The sequence below is a fragment of the Rhinoraja longicauda genome, chromosome 3, assembly GCF_053455715.1.
Source record: "Rhinoraja longicauda isolate Sanriku21f chromosome 3, sRhiLon1.1, whole genome shotgun sequence".
Classification (NCBI taxonomy): domain Eukaryota; kingdom Metazoa; phylum Chordata; class Chondrichthyes; order Rajiformes; family Arhynchobatidae; genus Rhinoraja; species Rhinoraja longicauda.
The window spans coordinates 60,260,510-60,284,713 of NC_135955.1; the positions used below are offsets into that span (position 1 = coordinate 60,260,510).

The following is a 24,204-nucleotide window of genomic DNA, read 5'->3' on the forward strand; positions in this document are numbered from 1 at the left end:
CAGCTTACAGCCGAGTGGTATGAATATTGATTTCTCTCACTTCAGGTAGCCCCGGCATTCCCTCTCTTTCTCTATCCCAAGTCGCACTGGCTTCTCATTTTCCCCCTACAAACAGTTCACAATGGCCTGTTTCCTTTATCGTCGTTACTTTTTTGCATATCTTTCATTCATTGTGCTTTATCTCTCCACATCACCGTCTATATCTCTCGTTTCCCTTATCCCTAATCAATCTGAAGAAGGGTCTCGACCCGAAACATCATCCATTCCTTCTCCCCAGAGATGCTGCCTGTCCCACTGAGTTACTCCAGCTTTTTGTGTCTATCTTTGGTTTAAACCAGCATCTGCAGTTCCTTCTTACACACCATATTTACTGTTCCACAATCTGACCCATTTCACCAATGCAGCCGATGTAAAATTATTAATTTTAGGGTATTCAATTTCTTTTAGAAAAAGAATACAAGAGACAATAGGTGCAGGAGTAGGCCATTCGGCCCTTCGAGCCAGCACCGCCATTCAATGTGATCATGGCTTATCATTCACAATCAGTACCCCGTTCCTGCCTTCTCCCCCTGACTCCACTATCTAAAAGAGCTCTATCTAGCTTTCTCTTGAAAGCATCCAGAGAATTGGCCTCCACTGCCTTCTGAGGCAGAGAATTCCACAGATTTACAACACTGACTGAAAACGTTTTTCCTCATCTCTGTTCTAAATGGCTTACCCTTTATTCTTACCTTTTGGATTACCTCAAATTCTTGCCAATTTATTGTTTCAGCAGATTTTGCTTAAGAGAAACACCCCTGCAAATATTGCACAAAGCTGCTCAAACCAACTTCTGGTATTCCACTCTTAATTACATGATTACTCCAGAAATTGCTGCTAGAATATATGATTACTCCAGAAATTGTTGCTAGATTCACTCCATTTATTGTAGTTAGCATGGTCTTCCCCATTTCTCACCACATGGTCCACATCATTGAATTAAACCTGCCTAAAGCAACAAGCGTAGTTACCTGTTGGACAACAGCTGGGACTTTGTTCCCGATGGAGAGGTCAAATATATCGACAAATCACCTCGCCGAGGGTGGGCAATAGTAACCCGGACAATAATGTGCTCCAGGTAATTCACATAGTGGTTTGCGTTATCAGAACAGCCAGTGGCTTTGTAGACGGCCCTCACAGCATGTTCAGGTCGAATAGTTCTGCAATAAGAAAAACAGAACAGTAGCACTGCATAAGTGGAAATTGTCAGCATGGAATGATTACATTGCAGACTCAAGGTCAATTTCAAACTGATGTTGACAGACATAATTTAAATAATGCTGGAGTAAAGCAGTGACAACTATTTCTGATGAAAACCCTTCACTGCTGACTGAGGGAAGGTTCACAGGTTTTCAATTTTATTGAAATAAACAGAAAATGCTTTAATTGAATGAAATTCATGACATTTAATAATGAATCACTTGCTTTTCCAGGCAACTGAATTATAAATATATTGAATTATTTTACATTATATTTTCTTTATTATTATTGATCAGAATATGAAACAATGCAAAGAAAATGTCTTGCTTACAATTGTAATAACTCCAAGCAATTATTACAGAATATAGCCAGAAAATATATGTCTAAAGTAATTAATTGAATGAAACGGTTTAGTCATTCTGGGCATTTAAAATACGTTGTACAAAAAACAATGTATTCATTTCTATAGACGGGACACTGAAGTTATAATAGTGTTTTAGAATTAAAAGACTGTCCAGTTATGGCAAGTTAGCAAAATCAAAACCGTCTAGTTAATGTGAGAAATTAGGTTAGAAAAAATGTCTGATCTGCAGGGGCTATTGGAGCAGAAATACCTGTCAGTAAGAATAGTTCATTGTACCTCTTAAGGGAATATTAGTTCAAGTGTTGAGGTGGTGAGAGACAGATGATTACGGGGTATTAGTTTCAGACTGTGTCTCACTGAGGTTGCTCATTATTTAAACCGAGGGAAATAAGAAGCTGCCTCATAGATTCTGTGCTGGGATTCAAGACTCCAGTAATTTTGACAGGGATTATACAGTTGAGAATTTACTTTTAAAGTGTCAGTTCATCTTGATTTTAATTCTATGTGTTTTTGGTGCTTACAAATAATCTGTTAATTTAAGTTTAGTTTAGTTTAGAGATACAAATCACTATTAATCAGCATTATTGTTCAAAGTGCAAAGTTGTTCAACCTCAAAGTAGCATTTTTACAATATCTACTACTGTTTCAATACAGTCAAAATGGATTTAATTGGTTAATGCAATTCAATTGCAGTACAGAGAAGGTACCTGACATCCACCTATTACAGTAGTGAACCTGTTGGGCAAAATAGATCTAAATAGATGTATAACACAAATGAGAATAATGGCTAAAGTGAATAACATGAAGAGGGTAATGGCTAAACAAAATCGCGCAAACATGAAAAGAATGAAACAACGACTTCACACAAAAATAAAGCATATTATTACTGGAAAACAGAACTGTAAAATACATTAGCTAACATTATTTGTGGATATTTAGTACCTGCTTTGCCTGTCGGGATTCTCAATACAGATGTGCTGTGCTGGAACTGTTTTCCAATGCAGTGCTTTTTCCACCATTGCCTCCGCATCCATTAATCCAAATCCATAAAGGTGACTCACTGCAAACAAGAAATGCTAGCTGAAATGCTATGCAAGTAACTCGCTGAAATGTACATCCCTTTTGAATTAAAGAAAGGGTCACTCCTAATATCAACAGGAAATTGCCCAATATACACCCCAATTGATATCCCCAAGTGTCTCATTCAATATTTTAGAGAAATGCTTATAAGCAGTTATAGGTACCAGTCACAGGACTGAGGTATTGGAACAATTAGGATGATGTTCTTGCCAATGGATCTGGTTCTAATGCGTGCTTGTTTCTCTGTAAGAATTTTCTAAAATAAATGTCAAATTATAATAATAATTAATAGTAAAGATGGTAGTCACTCACATCCCCAATATTGTAACAGTTTAATTTCAAACATCAGAATTGAAGTTATGTTCTATTCAGAAGTCAACACAGAGTCTGATTAGGATCAAGAAACTACAGATGCCGGTTTACAAAAGCTACAAAAAGCAGATGGACACAAAATGCTGGAGTAACTCAGCGGGACAGGCAGCATCTCTGGAGAGAAGGAATAGGTGGGGTTTCGGGTCGTGACCCTTCTTCAGACTGATCTCAGGCTCATCAGTCACCCATTCCTTCTCTCCAGAGATAGTGCCTGTCCTGCTGAGTTACTCCAGCATTTTGTGTCTATCTTCAGTTTATATTATCATCTGCAGTTCCTTCCTACACAAGTAACTCAGCAAAGTCTGGCAGCATTTCTGGAGAAAATAGATATGTGATGTTTCGAGTCTGGACCTTTCTTCAGTTTTTGTGTTGGGATCCTTCTTCAGCCACCTCTTCCCCCTCCCCATTAACCTACATTCCTTCCTTTAGCTTCACAATTTGTATCTCTTCAATCCTTTTGTCTTACACCTTTTGCCTTTTCACCTGTGTCTAACCATCTATCAATCAAAAATCCCTCCTCATCTGTATCAACCTATTACCTGTATCAATCTGTCCTGTCCCTTCTCTTCAACTTTCTTTCTCCCTCCCCAACAATCAGTCTGAGGAAGGATCCCAATCCGAAACATCACTTATCCATGTTCTTCAGAGAGGATGGCCGTTGATTTACACCAGCACTGTGTCTATTTTGTCAATAAGTAGAAACTAAAAAGTCCAACAATGAAAAGCTTTTCCATTAACACAGTTCAAGCATGTTACATGTAGAATGCTTCATGTGCTCCTGACCCATTTTCAGAGAAAAAACCTCAATGTTTAAATTGAAAACTCTCCATGTGCTTGTGAATAGTCTTAACTGTGTGAGAAATTCTGCTCAATGCATATAGTTGCTGAATCAAAAGATCCCATGGGAGAACTGCATATTTCACTTTACCACAGCTGACTGTTCAGAACAGTTTTACCTAAATCTCTCCCAATTTGTCCAAGGTGGGCTTCACTGTGAATTTTGTCAATCTTTCTTTTCCAGATACTGTAAATTTAATACTGAATTGAGTAGATATCATCTGTGGCTTTTATTGGTTCTGTTAAAAAATACATTACTACCCATTGATCATTTAAGCCATGCTTATTTTCTGTTACTAACAAAGTTTTCATTCAACATTTGATTTGAAATGGTACCATGGAGCTCTTTCCAAGATGTCAGACTTTGCTTCTGGAACTGATGCACTACAATGTTGAGATGCATTCTGCATTCTGTATCTCTCCCTTTGTTCTACCTGTTGTACTTGAGTTTGGCTTTATTGTATTCATCTATAGTATTTCTGATCTGATTTGAATCGCTAACATGCAAAACAAAGATTTTCACTGTACTGCAGCAGAGGTAATAATAATAAATCTACACCCAAACTTATTTTAACCACAGATTCGAGGTGTTATAGACTGAAGACTTTTAATTGTTTTACTGATTTACTGATATCGATGCAAATAAGAGTGTGCCCTTTCAGAGAATTGAGTAAAATATTACAATTCTACAATTAATTTCAATAGTACCAGAAATAGATAAACAAAACACCCACAAAGAAAATGAATAGTTTAGTCTAAATTCAAAAATAAAAAGACGGCCATTTTTGGGTGCAATCCAGAGAATGAGGGAAAGTGATTTATTTTGATAGACATTTATTATGTGCGATTTCCCAGAGGAATTATGTATAGAATATACAAAATCATGAAGAATAGATCGGGTAAATGCACAGTCTTTTGCCCAGAGGAGGGGAATTGAGGACCAGAGGACATGTTTCTATGGGACAGGTTTGGAGGGATATGGGCCAAGGGAGGGAATAGTGTGGATGGAGTGAGCAGATGCTGGTTTAAACTGAAGATAGACACTAAAAGCTGGATTAACTCAGCGGGACAGGCAGCACCTCTGGAGAGAAGGAAAGGGGTGACGTTTCGGGTCGAGGCCATTCTTCAGACATGTTGGCCGATACCGATTGTGGATGATCAGCCATCATCATATTGAATGGCGGTGCTGGCTCAAAGGGCCGAATGGCCTACTCCTGCACCTATTTTCTATGTTTCTATGACATAGGTTCAAGGTGAAGGGGAAAAGATTTAATAGGAATCCCAGGGGTAACTTTTTCACAAAGGGTAATGGGTGTTTGGAACAAGCTGCCAGAGGAGGTAGTTGAGGCTGGGATTATCCCATTGTTTAAGAAACAGTTAGACAGGTACATGGATAGGACAGGTTTGGAGGGATATGGACCAAGCGCAGGCAGGTGGGACGAGTGTAGCTGGGACATTGTTGGCCAGTGTAGGCGAGTTGGGCTGAAGGGCCTGTTTCCACACTGTATCATTCTATGACTAATTTTATACATTGATGAGTCAAACTGATGCCAATTTCAATTTAAGTGCATTTCAGATTTTTTCCCGATTGGAAAGATCCCAGATTAGTTTAGTTTAGAGATACAGCGTGGTAATAAGCCCTTCCACCCACCGCGTCAGCCCCAAGCAACAATCACTAGTTCGCAAGCACACCAACGCCACTACTTCCGTGGAAGGTTTAGGATGTTTGATATGTCCCTGACAACTCTCACCAACTTCTACAGATGCACCATAGCAAGCATTTTATCAGGATGCATCACAGCTTGGTTTGGAAACAGCTCCATCTAAGACTGCAAGAAATTGCAGGGAATTGTGGACACAGCCAATACCATCTCACGAGCTAACCTTCTCTTGACTCAATTTATACCTCACGCTGCCTCGGCAAGGCCAGCAGCATAATCAAGGATGAGTCACACACTGCCACTCCATCGTCTCTCCTCTCCCATCAGGCAAAAGGTATAGAAGTGTGAAAACACATACCTCCAGATTCAGGGACAGTTTCTTCCCAGCTGTTATCAGGCAACTGAATCGCCCTACCCCTGCCAGAGAGCAGTGCTGAACTATCTACCCCTTTGGTGACCCTCGGATTATCCTTGATTGGACTTTGCTGGCTTTATCTTGCATTAAACGTTATTCCCTTATCGTGAATCTATACACTGTAAATGGCTCGATTGTAATCATGTATTGTCTTTCTGCTGACTGGATAACACGCAACAAAATCCTTTTCACTGTACCTCGGTACACGTGACAATGAACTAAACTGTAAACTGTATCCTGCACTCGAGGGACAAACCTGCACCTTTTTCGAATATGGGAGGAGACCGGAGCACCCAGAGAAAACCCACGTGGTCACAGGGAGAACATGCAGACTCCATACAGATAGACCTGTAGGAAGGATTGAACCTCGGTCTCTGGTGCTCTACCACTGCATCACAGTGCCACCCACAATTGAAACCACCAGAAGATTAGCAATTACAATGCAAATGTCAGGATTAATAACATACCAGAAACAGGATTTAACCACAAACTATAGATAGCAGCTTTGAAGTGCTTTTCTCATATGAAACACTATTAGCAGAGATAAAATGTAGCATATCAGGAGCCAAAGCTGCCATTGGGCAAGGCTCCTTAGACAGCTGATGTTTGGCTGTCTGAAAGAAATGAACTTCAAAGGTCCCATTTGCAAGGATGGCCTCCAGCTGCAAGTATGCACTGCCAAGCCTTCATAACATAATTATTTAGTAAGATCTGCCCATGTTACTGGAATAAAAGGTTGTTCCTCGTAACCATAGCTTGGATCTGATGCTATTTGCCTTATTTCATTCAAATACTCAGGAAACACTAGTCATTGCACTATACTTAATGCAGGACTAAAATAATGTGGTGGCACCTTCTGAGCAGAGAGTGCATTGGCAACTTTGACATACAACCCTTGCAACACAGATGAACCTCTGCAAATAGGAACCACAATAACAGGTCAGCAGTATTTGTACATTCAAGAGCAGAACAAGGAGAAAAGTGTCAAGGAGTCATGCAGCGTGAAAACAGGCCCAACTTGTCCATGCCACCCAACAAGTCCCATCTACCTTGTGGGCAGGAGCCTTGCCCCACCTGCTCACAATTGGTCCATAACCCTCTAAATCTGTCCTATCCATGTACCTGTCCAATTGTCTCTTAAATGTTATAATAGTCCCTGCCACAACTACATCCTCTGCCACAGCTCGTTCTATATACCCACCACCCTTTGTGTAAAAAAAAAGTTACCTTTCAGGTTCCTATTAAATCTTTTCCCCCTCACCTTAAACCTATGTTCTCTGGTTCTCGATTCCCCTACTCTGGGCAAAAGACTGTGCATTTACCCGATCTATTTCTCTCATAATTTTGTACACTGTTATAAGATCATTTCTCATCCTCTTTTGCTCCAATGAATATTATTCTGACCTGCTCAACCACTCCCTAGAGCGCAGGCCCTTGAGTCCTGACAATATTCTTGGAAATCTTCTCTGCACCCTTTCTAGCTTGACATCTTTCCTATAGCAAGGTGACCAACCTATGGGTTCTTGCTATCTTTTATGCTGTGAGCACAGGTCAGAAATAACAGTCCTTGCAGTTTTTTAACATCAGTTTTGCACTCAAGACTGTAAATTCAAACTTCTGGAAGTCACAGAAGAACGCATTTTAATTTGATCAACAGAAGAATTAGTTTTCACCACCGACAATAATCTGAATTAGAAAATGGAAAGTACTGCAATGGGTTAGCAGCCATTGGCATGCATGAATCCCCAAACTAATTTGAACCAACAGCAATGAACTCTCAAGAGTAAATTCAACTATGAATCGTTGAATCATGGCACCAGGTTCAACCAGGAGACCACCAAGGCAGGTGAGAATAGTGTTCTTATATTGAGGTATGATATTGGCACATTCTACCTTGGACATGGTTTGGGAATACTTGACGTCAATGGGACTAACAGCTATAAATACATTCCTTTACCCAACACACAAACCTGGTCAATATAAACATGGGCCACGTCTTGTTTACAATAAAAGGTTATGTTGTCCAAACTATACCACTTCCATCCTGCTCAAATTTATATTAACTGCTGACTGAAGGCAGCGCAGCTGGTAATGGTCCTTTCAACACTTTGAGCGTGATTTCTACTTTGTCGAGAAAATTTCCGAATCCTATGCAGCCGAATCAGGCCAATTGTGTAATTTGCAGCTGCCACTCGTCCAATGTGTTCACTCTTATGGAATGTAGGAAGTTATTCGAAGGCGCCATTTGTATAATCTCCATGCAACAAAGTATTTGTTTTGCAAAGGAAATATGTGGACCCATATTTCAATCACGACTGATCTAATTTAATGTGACAGTAATAAGAGCAGCGCATTTTATGTCACCTCAAGACACAAATGGAAGCTTATGCTTACTGCTAGTCACTAAAGGGGTATCCCTGCATGACACCTCAAGATGAACAACAGTAGAAATTTGAAGCTTTGCATGGGCAAAGGAAACAATTAATTTAGCTAAAAAAGGCCATTTTACTTTAATTGTACGGAGTTCTTAAATAGTTGGAAAAAGTACACATGCTATGTACCTCTGTACCCTGCACCATTGGTCTTCCAATCTGGAGCATTCAGATGGCCGGAGCGTGATGTCTTGACAATAATGTGTTGCACATCTCTCCAATTTAGGTTGGAGCTGGAAAAAAAGATGACTCCAATTTTAAACACATCCCCTTCAATATTCAGTTTGACCTCAAAACAACAATTCAAAATGTAGACCTCAATACTTTCACAAATTTAGGTCTATTACACAACCTACTTTCTTCACTTAAAAGGCAGCATTCAAGAACAATTTCGGAGATACGAATAATTAAACCCCTGTTGCTCCAATTACTTATAATCTTAACTAAACTGACGCTTTAAATTCAATTGAGAAGGAAACAGCGCACAATTGCCCTACTGGGACCCTTGTTGTAATCAGTTAACAATATTCATTGCCAGTTAAATTCATCTTAAAATAGATTGGGCTGCTTATTGATTAAAAAATCTCTTTTAGGCTGCTTATAGACTAAGAAAACACTGTTGGGCTGCTTATTGCTGAAAAAATAAACACCTTTGGATTGCTTATTGATGAATAAAACCACTTCTGGGCTGCTTATTGACAAATAAAATACTTTTGTTAAAGGCATTTTTTGAAGTAAGCCCAGCAATTTAATGGAAAGCTATTTCAGTTATCTCGATGACAATAACCACTTCTATTACTGAGCAACAAAAATAAAATGCTCAAGCAAATTGGTTAACCTTTTTCTTTTCTATTGAGGATGTGATCCATTAAATCTGTCACCATAAAAGCACATAATACAAAGATTGCCAAAGACTTAAGAATAAAATAGGCCGAGGAGTTTTGACTCCTATTTTCTCACCTGTTTCATTTGAATAGACCTTATTATGTATTATTTTATTTGCGAGCATTATCACTTTCCATAAAAGTATTAATTCTCATTAGGCATTGGTTTACTGAAATAATTATAAATTGTAGGAGTAGACATTGTCAACAAGCTATTGTATGACAATGACACACTTTTACCTCAAAAGCAAACTCATTGGGAGTCGCATCAAGTTCGGATGAGACAATGAATAGTCTTGATTTCCAATTTATTAATATATTAAGATGAAGGGATTAACAAATAAAGTGAGGGCATGAAGAAATATCTTAGAAGTTGAATTCTAGAATTTATGCTTGTCTGCAGATTTGACGGGCATGATTAGAAATCATAAGGTCATAAGAGCATATGTGATAGGATCAGAATTAGGCCATTCGGCCCATCAAGTCTACCCCACCATTCAATCATGGCTGATCTATCTCTCCCTCCAAACCCCATTCTCCTGCCTTCTCCCCATAACCCCTGACACCTGTACTAATCAAGAATCTATCTCTGCCTTAAAAATATCCATTGACAGTCTCCACAGCCTTCTGTGGCAAAGAATTCCACACATTCACCACCCTCTGATTAAAGCAATTCCACCTCATATCCTTCATAAAGGAACGGCCTTTAATTCTGAGGTTATGACCTATAGACCTAGACACTCCCACAAGTGGAAACATCCTCTCAACATCCACTCTATCCAAACCTTTCACTATTTGGTACGTTTCAATTAGGTCCTCCACTCATTCTTCTAAACTCCAGTGAGTGCCGACAAAAGCTCATCATAGGTTAACCTACTCATTCTGGGATCATTCTTGTAAACCTCCTCTGGACTCTCTCCCGAGCCAGCACATCTTTCCTCAGATATGATGCCCAAAATTCTTCTCAATACTCCAAATGTGGCCTGACCAGCACCTTACAGCTTGAGCATTACATCCCTGATTTAAATTCTGGCATGAACAATGGGCTGATAGACCAGAGTCTATGGTCACAGATGCCACTCAAAAGATCTTGAAAAAATGTAACTGATGACAGTCTCTGTGGAATTCTTAAACCAAGATCATGCCTAAGTAGGTCACATACACACTTTGAAGATGTACCTAGGAATAGAGATAACATCTACTCAAGTTATTGATATGGGCATTAAAGCTTTTCTTTAATGTATCACAGGAGACTGTTAGTCCAAGGTAAAACTCATGGAATTTGATATAATTTGTTGAATTTACTGGAAAATTGGTTAATTGCTGAGAAACCGATAAGGAAAAAGAGTAAATGTTCCATTGACAGCCCATGACTCGGTCTACACCACATGATTTGTGTGGGCAGTTGGGATAGATAGAATGAACAGATTTAAAAACAAACCGATGGAAATTAGGTAATGCGTCTATATTCATCCAAAACTCAGACAGGTGGCATTGGAAAATGGTTTCCGACTGTCTACCCTATCTATGCCCCTCATCATTTTATACACTTCCATCATGTCTTCCCTCAGTATCCAATGCTCTGGTGAAAACAATCCCAAGTTTGTGAGATGCTGCCCGACCCGCTGAGTTACTCCAGCATTTATTGACTATCCAAGTTTGTCTAACCTCTCCTTGCAGCTGGTACCCTCTAATCTGGGCAGCATTGCCAAATATCTATGTGCCTGTGATACATTAGGATTGACTAAATAAGCAGATACCCAATGAAAAGTAGCATCCCTAATGGGTACAATCAATCAAATATTAATTGAGATTTAACAGAATTTCTTAAAAAATTATATCAAAATACAATTTTTTTTAAACAAATAATTCAAGTGCCGCATAAAATTGGAGAAGGCAAGTCTAGAAAGAAGGCCTGATGGTTGCAATCATGCACTTCAAGTCTCTGAGCAATATCTGCAATCTCCAACCAACCACTATTTAATAATGCCCACTTGCCAAGTATATGTGGATTTTTAGACAATAGACAATAGGTGCAGGAGTAGGCCATTCGGCCCTTCGAGTCAGCACCACCATTCAATGTGATCATGGCTGATCATTCTCAATCAGTACCCCGTTCCTGCCTTCTCCCCATACCCCCTGACTCCTCTATCCTTAAGAGCTCTATCAAGCTCTCTCTTGAATGCATTCAGAGAATTGGCCTCCACTGCCTTCTGAGGCAGAGAATTCCACAGATTTACAACACTGACTGAAAAAGTTTTTCCTCATCTCCGTTCTAAATAGCCTATCCCTTACTCTTAAACTGTGGCCCCTAGTTCTGGACTCCCCCAACATTGGGAACATGTTTCCTGTCTCTAATGTGTCCAACCCATTAATAATTTTTGTTTTACACCTGCCTTTCTTACTTAAAAAGTCTTTGAATGCAGCCAGGATAGGCTGATGTCATTAGTCATAACTTGATGTGCTGTGCATACATGATATTTTACAACATGTTTACAGATGAAAAACCACAATTACTAATGCATTCCAAAGTACAAGTTACAACACAGTTCGGGAAATAAAGGGTTGGGTAGAAAAAAAGTTAAACCATGTACTCATAATCATTTAACCAAAATAACTAACTTAAAATACCCATTTGTTGCGATTCACATTTCATTTTTTTTTTTAGCTAGGAAAATAGGAACACAAATCTTCCAGTGAATGATGCCAGTAAGCATTCAGCTAAGACAGACTGTCAACGCGAGTGCGGACACATTAGGCTATTTCAAATCTACGCACTATGTATTTTGCATCTTGTTGGCTTTGAGGGAATTACAGCTTTTGCTAGCAAAAGTTAATAAGATAAACTATGACTGCAAGAAAATTCTTCAATAACACCAAATAGCATGTGGGTTTCCAGCTGTGGTGAGATGGGAGCAGCTGCATTGTAAAATATAAATTTACAACAGCAAGAGTCATTACGAACAAGGTCAAATGCAGACTCTAGTGGAAGCCAGTTTCGCAATGCACAGTTGGAATAAAAATGTCAAGAACTAATGTTAGCCTCTACTTCCTTAGAAGATTGAGATTCAGTACGTTGACAAAAGCTTTCTTGAACTTCTACAGGTATGCAGTATAGGGCATATTGACTGGTTAAATCACAGACTGGTTCAGCAATTCAAATGCCATGGAATGAAGGAGATTACAAGTTGTGGACACCACGTGGTCTACCATGGTACAGACCTCCCCACCATCAAAGGGATCTAAAGAGATCTACAGTATCATTAGGGACCCACACCACCCTGGCCACACTCTCAACTCTTTCCTAAAATTGGGAAGAAGTTATAAGAGTCTGAAAACCGTGACCTCCAGGTTCAAGAACAACTTCCTCCCAATAAGTTTCAGGCTCTTGAACATTACAAAACATTCAACTATAAACTATCATATTGTATATACTATTGTATAACGGGTCTTATTTTAATGCAAAAACAAAGAATTTCACTGTACCAAGGTGCATGTGACAATAACGGATCATTGAATCATAAAGTATAATTTAACTATATTGGTTGTTCTAAGGATTTCAGGCTTTTTGCCCTTGCATTGGGATTTTTATTTAAATTATTTTTTTGTTTCCTATATTATCTATGAGCATTGCGTTGACTGGCCTGTTATGCTACTGCAAGAAAGAATTTCATTGTTTGGGTTGTTGGTACATATGACAAACAGTCATGGCTCTCTTGACTCTTGTAGTTCCATATGAAGTGCAGTCAGTCAATTACAAGAGCTTCGAACTCTTCACTAACCTATCCATTGCTTGTACTTTATACAATGATTGGATTATCTGTAACTGAATGTTCATGGCTCACTTTCATTCTGACAAGCCTGCGCATTACCAAGTCCAGGATGAGCCCAGTACCTTTTGCAGAAAATCTTCCATGACAACATTTTAAATCACCTTTTAGCCAAAGATATCATGATAAATTCAATTTGTCTGAAGAAGGGTTTCAACCCGAAACGTCACCCATTCCTTCTCTCCAGAGATGCTGCCTGTCCCACTGAGTTACTCCATCATTTTGTGTCTACCTATGATAAATTCTATGCCTTTCAACGGCAACCCCTTTCAATGAACTGAGTGAGAAATAGGGAAGTGTTTGTCCATTTAGAAAATTTGGCCCTGTTTACCTGCTGATTGGACTGATGCCCAGCAGAACAAATTGACTACTCAGGTCCTGTTTGGTAAATAACCAAATTGCTAAAGCAAAATTGATTCACTAACATACGCACCAGCTTCCGAAGAGTATCCTTCATTAACAAGAATGCTTAAAAGTTGTGCCAGGCGTGTCCTTATTGGGCTTTATCTTCAGCTAACATTTTGTATATTTGGACAGTGGTGACCAAAATGAATATATCCATGCAAAATGAAGATATCTACGCAATCAGGCAATACCATTCAGAATCTAGTTTATAAAATTATTTTAGACATGACACAACCTGTTTCATGAGAATGATTTTGATGTAGGTGTTTAAAATTTATCCAATTAAGCCAAATGGGCCAAGCTTGACCGTATTCATTAGGATCACAGAGGGCGTATTTAACGTAGGTCATTGTTCACCACATTGGAGCTTACTTTGCTTCCAGTGCCAGTGCTATGATTCCTGCAGCCATCGGTGCTGAGGCAGATGTTCCTGTGTGGCTATCTGTACATCGCTGCCTGAGGTCAGTGGTGATCTGAAACAAGAAAGAAATTCATCACTCCTGAGAAGCTGGATCGACTGGGTTTACATAGAAACAAAGAAAATAGGTGCAGGAGTAGGCCATTCGGCCATTCGAGCCAGCACCGCCATTCAATATGAGCATGGCTGATCATCCTAAATCAGTACCCTGTTTCTGCTTTCCCCCCCAGATCCCTTGATTCCGTTAGCTATATCTAACTCTCTTTTGAAAACATCCAGTGAATTTTCCCCCACTGCCTTCTGTGGCAGAGAATTCCACAGATTCACAACTCTCTGGGTGAAAAGTTTTTCTATGAGCACAGGGTGGCCCGACATAGACGTTAAAAGTTATGAGCGGCATGGATAAGATAGATGTTAGGAAACCTTTCTGGCTAGTGATATCTAAAACTAGAGGATAAGGTATTAGGATAAGGGGCAAGGGGTTGAGAGGAGATCTGTGGAAGAACCCTTTCCACTCAAGAATGTGACTGGAATCTGGAATACATTGTCTTAGAGGGTGGGATACTCTCACAACATTCAAGTAACATGCAGCCAAATACAATAACATCCAGCAAGGCACTAAAACTACAGACCAAGGGCTGGTAAATGGGATTAATATAGAGAGCTGCTTGATATTCAATATGGATGTAGTGGACTGAAGGACCTGGTTCTGTGCTGTATTCTATGACCTGATTCTATGTGATGCAATTTGAATGAATTCTGATCCAATTGGAACCTAAACAAGTTTGGCTGGCTTTGTTTGCATTGCTAATTAGTTTTCTTTCCTTTAAAAACTATTTAGAGGAAATACTATTACATACAGTTGAGAACCAGACCACAAAGAGATGGGAGAAGCCTCTTAAAAGGTGGGGAAAATAACAATAGACAATAGGTGCAGGAGGCCATTCGGCCCTTTGAGCCAGCACCGCCATTCAATGTGATCATGGCTGATCATTCTCAATCAGTACCCCGTTCCTGCCTTCTCCCCATACCCCCTGACTCCACTATCCTTAAGAGCTCTGAAATGCCTGGAATAATTTTAGTGATGAAACTCAAAGAAAATTCTCAATGAATGTTGAAATACATTTCAACCGTTTGCTACCAATTGAATCGTATAATACAACTAGGGCAGAGAAAAATACCAGAGAGTAGAATATAGTTTTGAAAGAACATTGTTAGTACAGCTAGAAATACTAATAGATTTTCAAATGGAATCCTGATTTAAAAGAGTGGAGCGATTGTATTAGATGACAGTCATCCTTTTCTGGGACTAACACACAGAGTCACCATGCTGTGTGCCACTTGCAAGATAACACCTGCTATCCAAGGTCAGAGTTCACAGTTAGGCCATTGTCCTAAACATTATTCCTCCCTCACCCTATCCATCTCCATACAACCTGACCCAAATATTTCCACCATTTTCAGTTTTATTCTAAGATTTCCATTATCTGCCATATTTTGGTTCTGTGCAAATGTAAGCCAAGTATTGGTAATTTGGCATCATTTGATGGCATGTTGCTGAATCCTTCCCAGAACACACTGATAATTAGAAGGAAAATATCAGGGCACACAAATTCTGGCATTTTCTTTTAAGTGTATATTTTAAATATGAAGCTAGTTAATAATCAGCATTGCTGAAGTGAATGACAGTGGCTGAAGGCAGAAGAAACCATTTCTTTCATGACTGGATTCAGTACTGAAGCTTGTTAGGACCCATACGAACATGTGAATCAGCAGCAGGGTTGGGTGGCTCAGCATCTGCAGCTTGCTCTGCTAGTCAATAAGATCATAATTGATCAGATTGCAACTTTAATTCCACTTTTCCACCAAGTTCCAGTAACATTGTAACCCCTTACTAATCAAGAATCTATCATCCAAGAAGCTGCACAAATCATTGTGTCAAGAATTGAGAATGAATACAGGGCTTCTGTTATGTGGGGGGATGGAACTATTTAATTTGTTCTCTTTTAAACCAAAGGTGATTATGGGCAATTTTAATAGCAGGTATTTCAATGGATTAATGACGTAAGTAGAAGGGTCCCATTGCAGAAGATAGCAACCAAATAAAATAGATGTATGATAAGTGGCTAAGTAACTCGAAGGACAGTGAGGAGACTACTTTATAAGAGATCAGGCAAGGTGTTAAGATCTGATGCATTGTGAGAAAGGGTAGTGGAAACAGTTTCAGTAATAATTCTTAAATGGAAACTGCATACATAGCTAATTTAAAAAATGGGAAAGAGCTGAGAGTAAAACTAAGTGGGGAGCTCTTTAAAAGATTGGGAATGGCGTGGTGGGCAGAATGGAAAGCCATTGTGCTGCGTGATCCTCTGTTCAGTTTCTGCTGTCAAATCCTGTTTTGAAACATGAAAGTTCGTGAGAGTATTTTCATACATATAAAGCAAGAAAGAAAATTGCACCAAAATAGCAATTCAGGATGGTTAAGAATATATAGGACTCAAAAAATAAAAAAAACAGGAAATGCTGGAGGTGCACAGCATAACACTGCCTTTAGCTGTCATTAAACATCAGGAGCATCTGGTTCAGATGTAAACTGACCTGCTGTTCACCAGAGTTCACATTTATAAATCCATTTCCTTTGTCCCATTCATTCTATAGCATTCCTCTCAGTGGCAGGATGGATTATTTTGTCGAGGTTGATATAACTGCACCCAATCTCCTCACTCCAACGTTAGAGCTAAAGAAATTTAAGCCACCTATTCCAGAAAGTCCTGGGTCCAGCCTCCATCTGATTCTTTGCCAAGTTATCTGGTCTTGGCAGCTGCAGTGCGCTTGTTGCTATAATTGACCAGCACAACTCTCAAAGGAGGGAATAATTATTTAATATCTATCCGGGGATAGTTTCTTTCCAGCTGTTATCAGGCAACTGAACCATCCTTTCACCAACTAGAGAGCAGTCATGACCTACCATCTACCACATTGGTGAGCCTTGGACTATATTTAATCGGACTTTTCCATACTATCTTACACAAAATGCTATTCCCTTTATCCTGTATCTATATACTGTGGGCGGCTTGATCACAATCATCTATGATCTTTCTGCTGACTGGATAACACACGTCAAAAAAGCTTTTCACTGTACCTCAGTACACGTGACAATAAACTAAACTAAATAATTTAGAACTTTTGCCTCCAATTGCTCTGCCATCTCGTAACCCTAAAGTGCAAGATTCAGAGAAGATAGACAATAGACAATAGACAATAGGTGCAGGAGTAGGCCATTCAGCCCTTCGAGCCAGCACCGCCATTCAATGCGATCATGGCTGATCACTCTCAATCAGTGCCCCGTTCCTGCGTTCTCCCCATACCCCCTCACTCCGCTATCCTTAAGAGCTCTATCCAGCTCTCTCTTGAAAGCATCCAACGAACTGGCCTCCACTGCCTTCTGAGGCAGAGAATTCCACACCTTCACCACTCTCTGACTGAAAAAGTTCTTCCTCATCTCCGTTCTAAATGGCCTACCCCTTATTCTTAAACTGTGGCCCCTGGTTCTGGACTCCCCCAACATTGGGAACATTTTTCCTGCCTCTAATGTGTCCAATCCCCTAATTATCTTATATGTTTCAATAAGATCCCCCCTCATCCTTCTAACGACAGTCCCGCCATTCCGGGAATTAACCTAGTGAACGTACGCTGCACGCCCTCAATAGCAAGAATATCCTTCCTCAAATTTGGAGACCAAAACTGCACACAGTACTCCAGGTGCGGTCTCACCAGGGCCCGGTACAACTGTAGAAGGACCTCTTTGCTCCTATACTCTATTGGTAAGGACCAGGAAAGACTATCTACAAAGTTAGAACTTAATACTTTTAAATTAAGTTGAAAAGAAAACAAGTTGAGGAGAAAATAAAAGTATCATTAGCTGCATTGCAGCATTCTGAAGAAATCGTTTACAAAGAACAAGCATTACAGAAGGATTTTTCAGTGCATTCAGAAAGTAATCAGACCCCTTCACATTTTCCACATTTTGCTATGTTACAGCCTTATTTTAAAATGGATTAAATTCATTTTTTTTATCATCAGTCTACACACAACACCCCATGATAAAAAAAAGCGAAAACAGGTGTTTAGAAATTTTTGCAAAGTAATTAAAAAGAAATAACTGAAATATCACATAAGTATTCAGACCCTTTACTCAGTACTTTGTTAAGGCACCTTTGGCAGTGATTACAGCCTCAAGTCTTCTTGGGTATGACGCTACAAGCTTGGCACACCTGTATTTGGGTAATTTCTCCCATTCTTCTCTGCAGATCCTCTCAAGCTCTGTCAGGTTGGATGGGGAGCGTCGATGCACAGCTATTTTCAGGTCCCTCCAGAGATGTTCGACTGGGTTCAAGTCCGGGCTCTGGCTGGGCCACTCAAGGACATTCACAGACTTGTCACGAAGCCACTCCTGCATTGTCTTGGCTGTGTGCTTAGGGTCATTGTCCTGTTGGAAGGTGAACCTCTGCTCCAGTCTGAGGTCCAGAACACTCTGCAGCAGGTTTTAATCAAGGATCTCTCTGTACTTTATTCCGTTCATCTTTCCCTTGATCCTGACTAGTCTCAACATCCCCACAGCATGATGCTGCCACCACCATGCTTCACCGTAGTATGGTATTGGCCAGGTGATGAGTGGTGCCGCTTGGCATTTAGACCAAAGATTTCAGTCTTGGTTTCATCAGACCAGAGAATCTTGTTTCTCATGGACTGAGAGGCCTTTTGGCAAACTCCAAGTGGGCTGTCATGTGCCTTTTACTGAGGAGTGGCTTCCATCTGGCCACTCTACCATAAAGGCCTGATTGGTGGAGTGCTGCAGATATATTTGTCCTTCTGGAAAATTCTCCCATCTTCACAGAGGAACTCTGGAGCTCTGTCAGAGTGACCATCGGGTTCTTGGTCACCTCCCTGACCAAAGCCCCTCTCTCCCGATTGCTCAGTTTGGCCGGGTGGCCAGCTCTATGAAGAGTCCTGGTGGTTCCAAAGTTCTTCCATTTAAGAATGATGGAGGCCACTGAGCTCTTCGGGACCTGCAATGCTGCAGAAATTGTTTTATACCCTTCCCCATATCTGTGTCCCAACACAATCCTGTCTCGGAGGTCTACGGACAATTCCTTCATCTTCATGGCTTGGTTTTTGCTCTGACATGCACTGTCAACTGTGGGACCTTATATAGACAGGTGTGTGCCTTTCCAAATCATGTCCAATCAATTTAATTTACCACTGGTGGACTCCAATCAAGTTGTAGAAACATCTCAAGGATAATCAATGGAAACAGGATGAACATAAACTCAAATTTGAGTGTCATAGCAAAGGGTCTGAATACTTATCTAAATGTGATATTTCAGTTATTTCTTTTTAATTACATTTCAAAAATTTCTAAACACCTGTTTTGATTTTTTTAATTATGGGGTATTGTGTGTAGATTGATGATTAAAAAAATGAATTTAATCCATTTTAAAATAAGGCTGTAACGGAGCAAAATGTGGAAAAAGTGGTCTGAATACTTTCTGAATGCACTGTAGATTGTATGCTGAAACATTTACAAAGACTTTGAATTTTATAACAAAAGCCTTCACCAAAGATCGCAAACTGAAAACCCCCCACTAAATTTGATTTCTTCATCTATAGAGTAATGCAGATGCTGGACACCTCTGCTGCACAGCTCTTTGTAAACTCATTTGATGTGACCATGAAGAAAGATTAAATGTAGGTACAGTTCACAGATGAGATTTCACACAGTAAAGCATTTCAACAAGTGCATGCTGTGGGGCTTCACACTGTGTGAAGAAAGGAAGGCGATCCAAGCGAACTTTGCTGAATTATCATCTCTACAAATGAGCCTAGTTTCCACAAAGATGTGTGCTAATAATCACAGGCAATATATGTGCCAAATCAGCCAGCATTTGTGAACCAAGTTCATTAACAATAACCTGCTGGGATCACCTCAAGAAAATTCTCATTCACACCAGCCAAGAAATCTGTTAGCATACTGGTGTCCAAAGCAAACTTGATTAAGTGTTCTGTGAAAGACTATTCAAAAAAACAAATATATAGAGTCACTTTAAAATTATGCTCTTTGAAGACTATTTGTTGGCAATGAACAACCCCCAAAGGTTGCAAGCTTTCACTTGCTTAGTGTACGTTGGGTTAGTGGAGTCTGGGCATGAATAAACTAAGGACTTCTATATGAGCTTCGGCAATGCTTGCATCACAGCACAGAAAAGTCAGCTGGGTTACCATACCTTCAAAACCACGCAATCAAACCCACTATTTTCTGCAACAATAAAAACTTTTTAAAATGGTAAGCAGAAACAAACTTTAAATCTTGCAATTTACCATCCACCCAGGAATTTAATCTTTAATTCTTGAAAATTTCAAGAGAATACCCAAGACTTGGAAACCCTATGTTCAATATCCAAACCTCTCACATAATAGAAACATAGAAAATAGGTGCAGGAGTAGGCCATTCGGCCCTTCGAGCCAGCACCGCCATTCAATATGATCATGGCTGATCATCCAAAATCAGTACCCCATTCCTGTTTTTCCCCCATGTCCCATGATTCCGTTAGCCCTAAGAGCTCATTCAGTGAGAGTCCAGAGGGCAATATGGATCAACTGGCTTTACATTTATTTCCTGCCAATGTACAGTTAAAGTTACCAAAGGGCGGAGTAAAGAAAAATTGCCCTTCTGTCCTTTTCAAGAAATTGATCAATAATATATTTCAATAAAGACTATTACTTCTAACATAACTATGCATCATTATTGCACCTTGATTCAATCCAGTTTAATTAGCTTTAGCTCAAACTTGAAATGATGCCAAATTGAAAAAAGTCAGATGGCAACTACTGCTAGAGGTGGTGTCATTGCATCACTGTTTAAAAACGTTACATGCCAACCACATTTATTCCCTGAATTGTTGCAGTGGTGAAGGCAGACTCGATAGTGGCATTTGAGAGGGTTTTAGGTAAGCAATATTTTGGCTCGGGACCCTTCTCCCAGACTAGAGGGGAGAAAGACGCGAGTAGATAGGGTAGGGCTAGAATTGGCAAGCGATAGGTGGCTCCAGTGAGGGAGGGGTTAATTGGCTAAAACAGATGAATCTGGGGGAGAGAAGGATGGAAATTGTCACAAGGGCTGGAGGAAACAAAGGGCTGCAGGTGAAAGATCTGATGAGGAAGGAAAACAAGGAACAAAATGTAGAACCAGAGGGAGATGGTGGGTAGATGGGAATGGGGGGGGGGAGGGGAGGAGAGGGGGTGGGGGAATAGGAGACCCGGAGGGGGTAGGGATTGATGATGAGCAGGTGGAAGAGGGGATAGGAACTGAGTGATAGAAGAGATGGAGAGAGCGGAAAGAAAGATGTGCTTGAGACAACCTGGGTAGATCAGAAAGAACGTGATGGGGTTAGGCATTTTGTTGAATTTGGAAAATTAAATGCTCATGCCATTAGGGAATTCAATGATTATTTACAAGCTCTTCTTTCTACCCAGCTATCTCCCTCTACACCAGTCTGCAAAAGTTTAGTTTAGTTTAGATACAACATGGAAACAGGCCCTTCAGCCCACTGAGTCTGTGCCGACCAGAAATCTCAGTACACTCGTACTATCCTACACACTAGGGACAATTTACAATTTTTACTAGAGCCAATTAACCTACAAACCTGTGGGTCATCGGTGTACAGGAGGAAATCGGAGCACCCGGAAAACCCACGGGAGATTGTACAAACTCTGTACAGACAGCAACCATGGTCAGGATCAAACCTGGGTCTCCAGCGCTGTAAAGCAGCAATTCGATTACTGCGCCACAATGCTGCCCCAACCTGAAGCACCATCCATCTATTTCCATGCACAGTTGCTGTTTGAGTTGCTGAGTCCCTCCAGCAGTTTTTATTTTGAGAAGAAAAATTTTAACTTACAATTTTCCTGTCATAAGATTCTCCACTGCTGTAGGTTGTTGCAAGAGTCGATGAGCATTCCTCCAGGTACCAAGGCTTCTTTCCACTCTCCGCCGTACTACTGATAGAAATGGTGTAGATGCTGTTTGTGTAGCCGTCGCAGGAGCAGTGATCTCGGCTTCGGCCACCGTTACCAGATGCCCACACGTAGATGGAACCCAAACCTCTACGACCCTGTTAATATAAAAATCATGTTGTAGCAAGCTGTTCCTTTAACAAGTTTTGAAAGAATTTAGTTTAGAGTTATAGCATGGAATTAGGCCCTTTGAACCACTGAAGAGAGAAACACAAATTGCTGGAGTATCTCAGCGGGACAGGCAGCATCTTTGGATCGAAGAAATGGGTGACCTTTCGGGTCAAGACCATTCTTCAGTATGAAGTATTATCAACCCTATTTTCAGAATGAAGGTCTCGACCCAAAAGGTCACCCATTCCTTCTATCCAGAGATGCTGCCTGCCCCGCTGAGTTACGATGGTATTTTAAGTCTATCTTCGGTGTAAACCAATATCTTCGGTTTAAACCATTATCTACACCTTTGAACCACCGTCCATGCCGACCATCGATCACATAAGTTCATTGTCACCCACTTTTGCATCCACTTCCTACACATTAGGTATGCTTTCTGTTCATAAATGTTACAATAACAGGAGCTAGGGAACTTTAGATTCAACATGAATGGTGAAGGCCACATCAATTATTTGGACTGTTAGCGTGGTCAGCTTTTTGGACATTGGCATAGAACAGAAATGGTACTCTCTTCCAGCAACACTGCCAAAGGACCCGACCAATTTTCCTGAATATAGCTTTCTTCTCCAAAATAGCTAAAACTAAAACAATGGAATAAACTAAAACAATGGGATAAAGTTCAACAGCAAATGTTCAAGGACATGAAGTCTAAAGAAAACTAGAGGGTTGCAAAGACTGAGGGTTGGTTAACTAAAGACAGGTAATTATCATGGATAATCAAGGAGTGGAGACCATAAGTTAGGAGACAAACCAAGTACGAGCCAACACACAAGCCAGAAATAGAATATAGGGAGTGGAGGAGACTGAGGGGAAATCTTATAGAGTTGTTTAAAACCTTGAGGGGAATAGACAGGGTGAATGCAGAGTCTTTTACCCAGAGATACAGCGCGGAAACAGGCCCTTCGGCCAACCGAGTCTGCACCGACCCCTGCACATTAATACTATCTTACACACACAAGGGACAATTTAAAATTATACCAAGCCAATAAACCGACAAACCTGTACGTTTTTGGAGTGTGGGAAGAAACTGAAGACCTCGGAGTAAACCCATGAGGTCACGGGGAGAACGTACAAACTCCATACAGACAGCACCTGCAGTCAGGATCAAACCCAGCTCTCTGGTGCTGTAAGCGCTGTATGGCAGCAACTCTACCGCTGTGCCAACCTAAGAGTCTCAGAGTTTGCCACCCGGGTCCTGATTGCTACTTGAAGACTGCAGCCATGGTAGTGAGGGCTTTTGCTCTACTAATCCAGCAGGGATGCAAAAGGTTTGTGTGGCCGTGGAGATTGTACAAATGGGGGAGCAAATGCAAGCCACATTGAGTAGTATCTGGACCAATCTATATACAGCTTCACAAAATGTTCCCCATTTTGAGGTTGATTAAACCTAGTGTATTCCTAAATGAAAAGTCTTCAAACATTAATAATTGTTTGAAAATGAAAATAATAATTAGAAAATGAAATTTGGCTGTTGGTCAGAGTACATAACCAAATGTTGTTGAAGATCCCTGTTTAGCATTGAAGTTACTTGCAATAAAGTGTGAACGATAGAAGTTGCAGCCTCTGCTGTAAGTGGTTGAGTTATTGGCTCTGCTTTAATAGTAAAGTGACTAAGTGGTGCTGGTGGAGTGTAACTATTCTCACACCCTATTTCTGACACAAGTGTGCTCACAACTGTCGCCAGAGGTGAGATGTTTTACCCTGATGCTGGCAGTCTTCATCCCAAACAGCATCAAAACCCATGCCGTCAACAAAATAAATCAATATAATGAACTGAACTGGTACCGTAAAGGTCCCTAACATACCAATTTATAGCAGATATTCCTTCCAGGCCATCACTGCATCAACCTTCAACATGCTTGACCAATCTTTCTGAAATATGTCCACTAGCCAAAAAGATTAAAATAGATCCACCACTGAGAATCTGCAATGGTACCGCACAAACATAGACCTGATTTGCTGCTAAAGACACCATTTGTTTGGAATCGTAAATGTTTATGAAAAATAAAAATGAAGACATGAA

At 40.2% G+C, this 24,204-nt stretch overlaps 1 protein-coding gene across 4 annotated transcripts in view; it reads right to left on the reverse strand.

Moving 5' to 3' along the window:
- The window catches only part of pcsk5b (proprotein convertase subtilisin/kexin type 5b), a 254,563-nt gene that overhangs the window by 117,006 nt on the left and 113,353 nt on the right, over nucleotides 1-24,204 (reverse strand). For all 4 annotated transcript variants that reach the window (XM_078396247.1, XM_078396244.1, XM_078396243.1 and 1 more), the window contains exons 8-12: nucleotides 21,896-22,108; nucleotides 13,892-13,992; nucleotides 8,530-8,633; nucleotides 2,546-2,663; nucleotides 1,011-1,199 (exon numbers count right to left, since the gene is read on the reverse strand). In XM_078396247.1, coding sequence (XP_078252373.1) covers nucleotides 1,011-1,199; nucleotides 2,546-2,663; nucleotides 8,530-8,633; nucleotides 13,892-13,992; nucleotides 21,896-22,108 — 725 coding nt within the window. The remainder of the gene's footprint in view (nucleotides 1-1,010; nucleotides 1,200-2,545; nucleotides 2,664-8,529; nucleotides 8,634-13,891; nucleotides 13,993-21,895; nucleotides 22,109-24,204) is intronic.